Source organism: Amaranthus tricolor, chromosome 10, assembly GCF_026212465.1.
Source record: "Amaranthus tricolor cultivar Red isolate AtriRed21 chromosome 10, ASM2621246v1, whole genome shotgun sequence".
Taxonomy (NCBI): domain Eukaryota; kingdom Viridiplantae; phylum Streptophyta; class Magnoliopsida; order Caryophyllales; family Amaranthaceae; genus Amaranthus; species Amaranthus tricolor.
This window is the reverse complement of record NC_080056.1, coordinates 13,006,829-13,018,451: the sequence shown is the minus strand read 5'-3', so window position 1 is coordinate 13,018,451 and position 11,623 is coordinate 13,006,829. Positions and strand designations below refer to the sequence as shown.

At 34.3% G+C, this 11,623-nt stretch overlaps 2 protein-coding genes across 4 annotated transcripts; both read left to right on the top strand.

Moving 5' to 3' along the window:
- The first annotated feature begins 1,001 nt into the window (after nt 1–1,001).
- Nucleotides 1,002–4,585, top strand: LOC130825709 (probable inactive receptor kinase At4g23740). Of its 2 annotated transcripts, none has more exons than XM_057691076.1 (4): nt 1,002–1,350; nt 1,453–1,513; nt 1,913–3,254; nt 3,620–4,585. In XM_057691076.1, the coding sequence occupies exons 3-4, from the start codon at nt 2,012–2,014 to the stop codon at nt 4,276–4,278; spliced, it is 1,902 nt and encodes a 633-aa protein (XP_057547059.1). In that variant the 5' UTR covers nt 1,002–1,350; nt 1,453–1,513; nt 1,913–2,011; the 3' UTR covers nt 4,279–4,585. The 2 variants fall into 2 exon arrangements, with proteins under 2 accessions (XP_057547059.1, XP_057547060.1); XM_057691077.1 differs by having other exon boundaries at nt 1,434–1,513.
- A 2,720-nt stretch (nt 4,586–7,305) lies between these two features.
- On the top strand, nt 7,306–11,234 carry LOC130825711 (ubiquitin-conjugating enzyme E2 28-like). 2 transcript variants are annotated; one of them, XM_057691080.1, is made up of 5 exons: nt 7,306–7,526; nt 7,690–7,770; nt 10,260–10,387; nt 10,566–10,670; nt 10,860–11,234. In XM_057691080.1, exons 2-5 carry the CDS (start codon nt 7,701–7,703, stop codon nt 11,001–11,003), a joined length of 447 nt encoding a protein of 148 aa, XP_057547063.1. In that variant the 5' UTR covers nt 7,306–7,526; nt 7,690–7,700; the 3' UTR covers nt 11,004–11,234. The 2 variants fall into 2 exon arrangements, with proteins under 2 accessions (XP_057547063.1, XP_057547064.1); XM_057691081.1 differs by having other exon boundaries at nt 7,337–7,531.
- The last annotated feature ends 389 nt before the right edge of the window (nt 11,235–11,623 follow it).

Sequence of the window (11,623 nt, the reverse complement as noted above, 5' to 3'; positions counted from 1 at the left end):
GCTAAATATTGATTACTATGTGATGTAGTAGGCCCTTAGGGGCGGTGTTGGGGAGCTCCTGTTGTAGGCATGTTAGCCTTAAGGTGGAGCTTGCCTAGGGCTTGTGATGCAGGTGGAGCATTATGAGTTATTATACTTGGTGACAAGTATGTGATAGGTCTTGATTGGAGACTTGTCGGGATGAGTCTTGGTTGAAGACTTATTAGGATGTACGGCTTATGCATGAGCTTTACATCGGGTTTTGGCTTGAGATATGTTCACTTTGTGTTGATGAGATCGTTTGCTGAATACGAGTTTTCGTCAAGGTGGAGATTGTTGTTAATGGTGACTCAAACTAGCAAGCACCATTGAAGAAGATGAGTATGGGTCAAAGAGGAGGTCCGCGGGGCGCTGAGAAGCTGCTGCCTCAGTCCGCGGGGCGCGGAGTGCGTTCTGTCTCCATTTCTCGGCTCGCGTAGTTGTACACGGCTCGCGAAATGGCGGTTTCTTTTCACGGGAGGTGTCTTTTTGTATTTATTATGTAATAACTTCCTTTTATTGGGCATTAGTATATAAACTCCCATTTTATGATTAATATATGATGATTTACAAAATTGAGAGAGATCACAAGAGAACCATTAATTTGTGAGTGTGATTGAGATTCATCTTGTAATTTTTTGCGATCATAGTGAAATTATTTGATCTTTGTGCTGGTGGATGTAACTATCACATTGATAGTGAACCACGTTAAATCTCGTGTCAATTTCTTATTTTGCATTGAATTTTCTTATTGTTTCATTATTGTTCAACGAATTTGCTTCCGCTATCGCATAACAATTAATATAATACTAAATAAAAATAAAAATGAAAACCAGGCTTGCTCACATGCTACCATAACATCACCAAAAAAGTAAACCAAATTAAAGAATTTTTTGATGAAGACTAGAGCAATGTCTTAAATGCATTGATCTTATTATACTCCCCCAGCAATAAGTATATATTTCTATTTTCATTAGTTGTCTCAATTTTGTCCCCGCATGCATCTTCCTCTTCTTCAGCCCATTTCTTCCCCATTATTCTAAAAATCATAATTGTAGTTTTATCAACTTACTCTAACCAAACCCCAAATAATAATATTTACCTAAAAATATGGCATCACATTTAATTTATTATGTCTCTTTTAATAAATGATCATCATCAAATATATTTATTTTTCTATAAGCTGACCTTTCTCTCTCTAATCCATTTATGACTTTCCCATTAACAAGCAATTAACCATTTTCTTTTTCACATGGTTATTCATCATTTCTATGTTTTCTTCTGATTAATTCAGAGAATTAAGTCAGATTCCTTCCTGCAATTGATTTTCTGGTACATACCCAATTTCTGATACTGTACAAAGATTGGAAGTTTGCTGTTAACTTATGATTTTTGAGTTTCTCCACTAAGTTCAGCTACTTGTATAACTTGCAGTTTGAAATTTTTAGAGGGAGAAAGTGATATGAATTGGAAACTCTCTGATCATTATCAATGAGTAAGTTTTTCAACCTTTTTGTAATTCTGTGTTTATTTTCCTGAAAAGTTGGAGCTTTTTTGCCTCTTTTTCTGCTTAAAGATTGGAACTTTTTTGCCTCTTTTTCTGCTTAAAGATTGGAACTTTCTGTATGAAAATCATGTTTTTTTTTTGTCTAATTTAAGTTTCATATTTCCTGGAAAACCAAACAAGTCACCTAACTTATTTTTGTTCATAAGAAAATATGTACAAGAAATAATGTATTTGTAGGTGTTAGTAATTCTGTAACTGAATTGTTTGCTAATATTTCTCTGTACTTGCTGTCAAAAATGACCGTTGAACTTATTACGTCAACGTTTTACTATTTAATGCACATAATATGTATTAATTACAGCTTATTTTAAATGTTGTTTTTTCTAGATGATGATTATAATGACCTAATTCTCAGAAACAAGTCATTATTAGTGTATAAAATCTGACTTCTGGATTAGCCATTTGAGAAAAGAGAAGTAAAACCAAATGGGTAGCTTTGGATTTTCATTTATATCCATAATCTTGCTTGGGTTTTGTTTGGTTCATGTATATTGTGAGCCATGGCATGACAAACAAGCCTTGCTTGATTTCCTTCGGAACACTTCCATTTCGCGGTCTTTAAACTGGGATCCAAACATCCCCTTGTGCACCAATTGGACTGGTGTAACATGTAATGATCACCAAACAAGGGTGATTGCTCTCCGGTTGCCTGGAGTCGGAATTCGAGGCTCGATTCCACCGAACACTCTTAGCCGTCTTTCTGCTCTTCAAACACTTAGCCTTAGAAATAATGGGATTTCAGGTGTTTTTCCATCTGATTTTTCTAAGTTAGGAAACTTGACTTCTTTGTATCTTCATTACAATATGTTTTCTGGCCCCTTAACTTTGGATTTCTCTGTTTGGCCTAATCTTGTGGTTTTAGATTTGTCCAATAATAACTTCAATGGAAGTATTCCTAGTTCATTAGCCAATTTAACCCACATTACAGTTCTTGATCTGTCTAATAACTCACTTTCTGGTCAAATTCCTGATTTGGGTATCCCAAGTTTAAGGTCTTTGAACTTATCCCACAACCATTTGACTGGGGTTATTCCCAATTCACTTCTAAGGTTTCCGAGCTCATCATTTGCTGGCAATAATGTTTCCTCCAAGGCGGTTTTCATTCCCCCGATACCATCATCTCTTCCACCCGATAACCCAAGCCATAAGGGTAAGAAGCTCAGTCAGACGGCATTGTTGGGGATAATAATCGGTGGATCTGTTGTTTTGTTTGTTATGATCGCGCTTTGCATGATTATTTTGTATTCAAACAAGAAAAGGAATGAGCAAAACAGTGACAAAGAGGCACAATCGAAGGAGAAGTTCTCGGGTTTTAAGAAGAGGGGTCTTACAGAAAGCCGAGAAGAGAAGAATGCTAGGATCACATTTTTCGAGGGTTCTAAAATGGCGTTTAACTTGGAGGATCTTTTAAGGTCCTCGGCTGTGGTTCTCGGCAAGGGCATGTTTGGAACAACGTACAAAGCATCGCTTGAGGATAGTACAATCGTAGTGGTGAAGAGGCTCAAGGAAGTGAGTGTAGGGAGGCGAGATTTCGAGCAACAAATGGACATTGCTGGTAACATCAAGCATGAGAATGTGGCTGCTTTAAGGGCATATTACTATTCTAAAGATGAGAAACTCATGGTTTATGATTATTTCAGTAAGGGCAGCTTATCAACCATGTTACATGGTATGTGATTTCTTATTGTTGCTCACTTCATCTTTAGTTTTAGAATAAATTACAAATTACAGCCTTAAAGTTTAGCACTTTTGCGAATTACAACCACCTAAGCATCAAAGTTTGGCAGGTTCAGGCCAAAACACATAATTCCAACCATTTTGGTGGTCGGAATTTGAGGTTAAGTAGTCGGAGTCTTGTATTTTTGGCCTGAACCTGTAAATTTTGATACTTTGGTGACTGTGATTCACAAAAAATAAACATTGAGGCTGCAATTCGCAAAAGTGCTAAACTTTAAGGCTGTAATTCACAAATTATTATTAGTTTTATTATTGAAGGAGTGTTCCATTAAGGAAGTTTTTAATTTCGTTCTGCAGGAAAAAGAGAAAATCAATCTCCGTTGGGTTGGGAAGACCGACTAACAATCGCCATTGGTGCAGCAAGAGGCGTTGCTCACATCCATTCACAAAATGGAGCAAAACTAGTGCATGGAAATATAAAATCCACAAACATCCTTATCAATTCTCAAAATTATGGTTGTATATCTGACCTAGGTTTAGCAACCATAGTTACACCTATGGCTCCACCAATTCAACGCGTAATAGGGTACCGAGCACCAGAACTCACAGACTCTCGAAAAGCCACCCAAGCTTCGGATGTTTACAGTTTCGGAGTCCTGCTACTCGAACTTTTGACGGGTAAAATGCCTCTAGGAGAAGGTGTGCCCCTAGTGAAATGGGTGAATTCCGTGGTTAGAGAGGAGTGGACAGCTGAAGTTTTCGCTGTAGAACTTTTACGGTACCCTAACATAGAAGAAGAGATGGTGGCAATGCTCCAACTCGGAATAAGTTGTACCGAACGAGTCTCCGAGAAAAGACCGAAGATGTGTGAGGTGGTTAGAATGTTGGAAGATATACGACGAGGGAACTCTGGGACGTGCCCATCATCGGAAGTTTCAACGCCAACCCCAACAGGGCTTTCACATAGAGTTGAAGCAGGATCCAGTTCCACTTCCAATTATCTTACTCCACAATAAGATTGCTTGTCTAAGTAGCTAAAATTAGTTGTAACAAATTAAGTATATTATTGTTTTTTGTTGTTTGTTTATTCCATAGGAAATGGTTATCTTGCTTAAAAATTGAGGCACATGGGTTGGATTTACAGTCATTATTGTTTTGCAAATAGTGGGATGAAAGTAGTTTACCAACCATAGCCAGCTAATATCAAAAGTTAGCTGAAAGCATTATTTTTTTTCTCTATAATTGCCCAGCGAAAGTAAACTGTCTAAATCTGGCTTGTTGTAGTCTTTCTCATTATCAATTAACATAAGTTATTTCTTTTAATTGCCTTCTTTTCAGGTTCTAAACTCTACCCTTTATTAATAATATGAAGAAAAATTTATGTACATAGAAAGTACATTTGCTTGGACACATAGGCGCATATAAGTCTTTCACTAACTGAGGGCGACTGATGTCTGCGCTCTCATCAAACATATTCTGTTGGGCTAGAAGTGTATATACAGCAACATAGACCCTCCTTATACCTGACACCGAATATTTTACTTTAAATAAGAAGTGGTTGAGAGTTGAACCTATAACCTCTTCTCACGTTGGCTTTGATGCTATGACAAGAAGGAGGCATTAAAAATTTCCTTGGTTTGTATTGATTGCAAATGAAGGTATATATACAAACAAAAGCCCATCACAATGATTGGGCTATAAAGATTAACATATAATTAATATAACATTACGCATTAGGAATATAGCTTGTATTACTTCCTTCTCTATATTATTGTCGTGCGTGTTTATGTATCATACTAGCATTGAAATCAAACCGAGTTGTGTGAACATCAATTCCCGATTTCTAGCTATCAAAGATCAATCAGAAATAATTTCTTAATTATCAATTTATCGCAAAAGTGAGATTGTATATATGTCAAATCCTTCAAACTCCACCTAGATGAATGCCATTGAATGAGATTAGCTGACTTTGAATTTCTTGACTTCCTAACGTTGCTCATGAATCAAGATTGATGGTTGATGGTTTAATTTCTCCTTTGTTTATTGAGTAGCATGTGAACTAAATAATTATATGCTCGAAAACCCAAATCAGATCAAATATTTGCAATACACTACACCAATGGATGACAATCTATCGATTACATGAAATCAAAACCAAGTACAGTTAGCACATTTGGATCGTCAAAGTTGTCCATAAAGAACCAACACGATGCAGAGAATGATGTACATAATTACACATTATGTACTACTCCATTACACGAATTTGTTCTACGATGTTTACTACATTGTTCAATTTAATCCGGTCGATAAAAGTTGCTACATTTTTATTTTTTATTGTGATCCACACTTTTTCTTTAATTTTTATCCATATATTTATAATATTTTTTAATTTCATTCACACATTTATTTGACTTTCCTATAAATTATAGGCTCAAGTTTTTTCCAATGACAAACTTGGACCATATAAACAAAAGTTTTTAAGTTTCTCTCATTAATTATGTTCTTTTATTAAAAAATATATCTTATATTTTATAGTGAATTTATTAATTAAATTATCTTGAATAATTTGGTTATCATTGTTTTAGTATAATTTATTAATAATCCTAGTGTTAGATGTAAGACTGTTGGGTACATTAAGCTTTTCCAGAAATCAGTAAGTTGGTTAAAGAATTTTAAATCTGTCCTCTGATTGGTATTTTAAAGTTTTGGTACGAAATTCAAAGATAACAGAATACTTATTCTTAGTTTATTACGATTGTACAATTCAAATGTTTGTTAATTTATTTTAGAATCATCTTTTCTTTTGTATGATTATACATTGTATTAGTTGTATTGTTGAGATTTTATACAAGGTTTTAAAAAGAACTTGAATTCAAATAATTAATCTATTCCTAAAAAATAGAGCTACAATGATCTTATTTGAATTTTAAAAGGCAATTCAAGGCCTTGACCAAACGTTTCTAAACAGCCAACTGTCGAAAATTTTTTGAAGACCTAAATTATATCAATGGTTCTTTTAAGGGGCTTTCTACATATGTATAAGCTCTTCAACATTAAAAAGCACACAACACATACACATAATCGAGTGTTTACCAGTGTTATTCTGGCAATGTAATAGTCAGAGATTTTGTTTTAGCAAAGTCTCTTGCGTAACACTTATTAAAATGTTGTTTGTGTTTTAGTGTTGGGTTTATCTTTCGTTAAAAGAGAATCGTTTCATTGTTTTTAAGTGGAAGAACAAATAGTGAAATGTTCTAGTAGTGATATAAGGTTTCAAGAATTAATGAAAGAGATTTAAATATTAAGGGTTAACCTAGGCAGAGACTAGACTATTTGTGATAATTTTATAAGGTTTCAAGAATTAATGAAAGAGATTTAAATATTAAGGGTTAACCTAGGCAGGGACTAGACTATTTGTGACAATTTCGTGTGTTTTGTCCAATTTATTTTTGTAAATTTTTGTTTGTCGCTGATAAAAAGGAGGTTTTAAACCTTTAAATGATTTTCAAAAGAAAAAAAAACGGGCAAATTCTCTATTCACCCCTATCTAGAGAGTTTTCAGTCTCATATTGAACATTCATTTGGTATAAGAGCAGGTTTCACTATTATAGATCAACAATCTAGTGATTTATTATGAATCCAATAGGATATTATAAGGTCTTTTTGATAAAGGTCCATGATAGGTAGTTTGTGGAATTGAGTTTGATAATATGATGAAGGTTTAGAGAGATCAAAGATGGTGTATTTGGGTTGGCAGTAGTTTAAATAAGCGGAGATGAAATTTCTGCCATGGTGAAGAGCGAAAACGGAAAATCACAGCTCTGATACCATATAAGAGAAGTGAATTCAATATGTTTTGTGGTATTACAACAGAAGAGAAACAAAAAGATACACAAAGCATAAAAATAGAATATACAAGATATTAGTCAAAATAGGATTATTTGATTAGCCGTGAGATCAGGGAAGCATAATTGTAAATTATATTTTCTTAATAGAATACTTATAATATTTTAAAAAATATATAATAAATTAATTAGCGTGTTTTCATTATAAAAAAACGAAAAAAAAGGAGAGAGAAAAAAAATCCCCACAATTAAAAGTAATTCCTATCTGATTCTTCATTTCCCCTCTCTTCCGGCTGAAAATCAAAAACCCTTCCTTTCAATCCTCCGTTCGCAAAATCTCACTCAGCAGTGTTCACAATTTTGCGCGTTTTCAAGTGAGAGAAAGAGAGAAAGAGAATTTTTTTCTCTTCTTCTCTGAGGTAAGGTGATCGATTTTTCTGTTTCAAATTTCTAATCGTGTTTCTTTGAATGTTATTTCGTTTTTTTTTTTTTTTTTTTTTTTGTGATTTTGAGTTGTTTAATTTGATAGATGATGATGGATCCTTGAGATCTGAGTTGATCTTTCCTTTTCTGTGTTGTTAGGTTTGTAAAGGATGGCTTCCAAGAGGATTTTGAAGGAGCTCAAAGATCTGCAGAAGGATCCTCCTACTTCTTGCAGCGCAGGTACGATTTTTATTGTTTTCTTCGATTTTTGTAGTAAATAATTTTTTTTTGTTGCAAATTTGTTTATAGAACGATTTGATTCGCGGAGGAGCAATTTTGATAATTGCATGAGAATTTTTGTGATTTGTGTTTTCTTTTGAGCTGAATCATATTCCGTATGGTGATGATTAGTAGTGTATACTTATTTTGGAATTATTGGTTCGCGCAAACTGTTCGTATGATTTGTACATTTTGTAATACTATTTTGTGGAAAATATCAGCTCGGGTAAACTGCTTTTATGATTTGTTGTGAATAATTCTGTTGAATTGATGAGTTTGTATAAATCAATAGGACTTTGAGGATTATAACTATTCTCTATAAGCTGAATCCCTATTTGGTTTAATACCTTAATGTTAGGACATAAGTTCTTTGATAGTGGTTATTAAGTGAAAACTTATAGAAAAAGGATTGTTTTTGTATTGAGAGGTTTAGAATTCTGCTGCTTAGAGTAGGATTGTTTTTTGGAAGTCATTTGGGGATTGTGATGTGAATTATAATGTAAATTGGTCAAGATTTAAAGATTGGGCCTGTTATGTTAAATGATTAGTTGATTTTTGTTTTTTCACATGATTTTCTACCATTTATATAGGACCTGGGGGAGTAAAACCGTTACTGAAAAGAAAAAAAATTTCAGTTTGGTTTAGCATGCATGTGTGTAGATGTAGTTACTAATGAAATCTTTTATGCAAGGGGAAATTTTTAAATTTGAAAAGGTGTGGGATTGCTTAGCTCAATTTGTATTTGCAGCCTGATGGGTGGAAATCTTGCTAAAATTGTTAAGGTAGTTCCGATTGGGAATCTTTGCATAGCCTCATAAGGGGAGAGATGAAGAGTATTTAGATGGTTTGTAGTGGATGATTCGTGTTTGTTGTACTATCTCAGCGTGAAGAAGTTTTTTGAGTGTAACTTGGTATATTTAGATGGTTTTAGTTTCATTCAAATTTATTTGTGTTTCTCTGGCGCTTATAGAGTTACTTGTATTCATTTCTTAAGGATCATAATGAATGAAATTTGACTTAAAATTATAGAATTTCATTACAATGTTTAATATTTTCATGTGTATACTGTCTGGACATTGGCACTTATTGTAAACGTTAGGGTTATGATGGTTATGCAATTTGAAGAGATGATGGGATAGGAAATGAGGGTGGGGCATAGTGTAAAAATAAGGTAACAGCTGCAATCGGGATCGCGGTAAAGGAACAATAATGCGGTAAGAGATGATGGGAGAGGAAATGAGGGTGGGGCATAGTGTAAAAATGCAGTAACGGTCGCGATCACAGTAAAAGAACGGTGATGTGGTAGCGTGGGTGATGATGTTATCACATCGCCTAAATATCAGTCAAATTAAAAGATATCCCTTGATACGGGCCAAAATAGGGTTTTTGACATCTTTATAACGTGCGAAATATCAGTTTATTGTAACCTTTACAATGCAACTGACGCGATGCGATCCGACGTTGTTTTTACACTATAGGGTGGGGTGTATCCATATGATGTGAACATCCAAGTTTCCAACTACACTTGCTCTACCAGGGTGTGGACCCTTGCCTGGGGAGGTGTTGTCCAATAGTATAGCATGGGTGGTGGTGATACTATTCTTTGTCAAATAATGTGGTGTAGTTGGGAGTTCTTTATCTGACCAATATTTTGTAAATGTAGTAAAAAAGATAGCCTGTTTTTTTTTTTTTTTTGACATGATCTCTCGCACATCACTATTTTCTGTTTGCATGTCTTTATGTTCCTAGGATTTTTGTAACTATTATCAGTCCTTAGAACTCTTTTAACTTTCTTAGGACAAAATAAATTTTAAGAATAGTAATGCTGCATTCTTTGCGCCTGGGACCATGGTGATCTTCATTGTTTTCTATTCCATTTTTTGCTTCATAGGTCATATGGTGTTTAAGTTATTGTGCCTCTTGGAATTTCTCCATCTAATTAGAGGTTTTTTGATTAATTGTTCTCTTCTCTCATATGAATCCTTTTTGAATAAGCTGAAAGGACAGTATTACTTTTTAATATTTCAACTCCTAAGTTAGACAAACTTTTTAGTGTTATCAAGCTTCTCTAGTAGTTTCTTTATTTTTCCTAGTGTTACACGATACACTAATTTCCTCATGAACCGCGTCGGTTTTTGTCATTTTGAGCGAACTGTGAATATAAACAACAAATTATATTACATTGGTTAGCCCTAAATGGTTTTACAAATATAAAACTCATTATCTGTATTCCATAACTGGTTTCTTTTAGTGGATCTTCATGTACCAGAAAATTGTCCTTCACATTTTGATGTGGCAAGAATATGTTCAAAAATTGCAAGTACAATTCGCAAATATTTAATAAGCTGTTGATGTTACTTGTTTAAGTTACTTGACTAGCTATACATATATTTATTAATATTTGGAAGCAGTTATAGATTTATTATATACATTTTTTTTTTGCTGCTCAGGCCCTGTTGGTGAAGATATGTTCCATTGGCAAGCAACCATAATGGGTCCTCCTGACAGTCCTTATGCAGGAGGTGTTTTCCTTGTTACGATTCACTTTCCCCCAGACTATCCATTTAAACCCCCCAAGGTATCTTATATATTTTATTTTGTATCAGATCTCTATTATCCTACCTTGATGCTGTCATAGAAGCTTGTTTTTTTTTTTGAATACTAGCTATGGAAGTTGTTTTAACTTTCGAGTCATCCTTTGCTTGTTGAACATCTAGATTTTTATTTGAAACTATTTTTATGGCATTATGCTTCAGGTAGCCTTTAGGACAAAGGTTTTTCACCCAAACATCAACAGCAACGGAAGCATTTGCCTTGACATCTTGAAGGAGCAATGGAGCCCTGCACTTACCATTTCCAAGGTTTGTATTAAAGATTCCAAGTCTGCTTAGAATTTATTTTTTTTTTTGTTGGTTCTGGGCCTGCTTAAGTGTTGGAATAATGAAATACTCTTTTGTGCTGAAGTAATATAACGTTGATTACTGTTTTCACTTTTCTTATGTTCATAAGTAAAATAATGTTGCTAACTGATTAACTTTTCTTGTGTGCAGGTTTTGCTTTCCATCTGCTCGTTGTTGACGGATCCAAATCCCGATGATCCTCTTGTGCCAGAGATTGCTCACATGTACAAGACCGATAGAGCAAAATATGAGAGCACCGCAAGGAGCTGGACTCAGAAGTATGCTATGGGCTAATGTCAGTCGGAAGAGGGGGGGTTAGGAGACAGTTTTATGACTGTCTTCAAAAGCTTGTATGTGGCTTTTTAACCTTTTGATCAATGTTCTTCCTAAGCTGGACAAAAGATAGTTGTCTGGTATTTCATTATGTTGAAAAAGAGAATTATGATGTTGCCCTTTTATGCTTGTATGGACATAAAACTTAATCATGAAGCTGTGAAATATGACTGATTGCCTTATTAGCTTTAATTTCCCTTGTGTATCTGTATATCTATCTGTTAAGTATTCATCCGCAGAAAATGTTTCAATATGTTTTCTTGCATGCACGGTGCAGAGCTTGTGAGGCTGCTTATCGGAGATGTCCTTCAAATTCTGCAATTCTTCAGATCAAAAAATGTGTTCCCAATTTTTTGGTTTTGCAGTGCAACAAGACAACTTGATGCAAGCCCTTCATTCTTCTCAATTTTTTACCCTATGTAATTCCTATGTTCCATATATTGTGATAAATGTGTAAAAATCAAAGAAAGATTGGGATAAATTAGAAGTAGGAGCAAGGAATAATTGGATGAGATTAAAAGATAAAATGAATTTGTGGATGAAACTAAAAAATAAATTTTGGGGATTAGGGAGTATTCAAA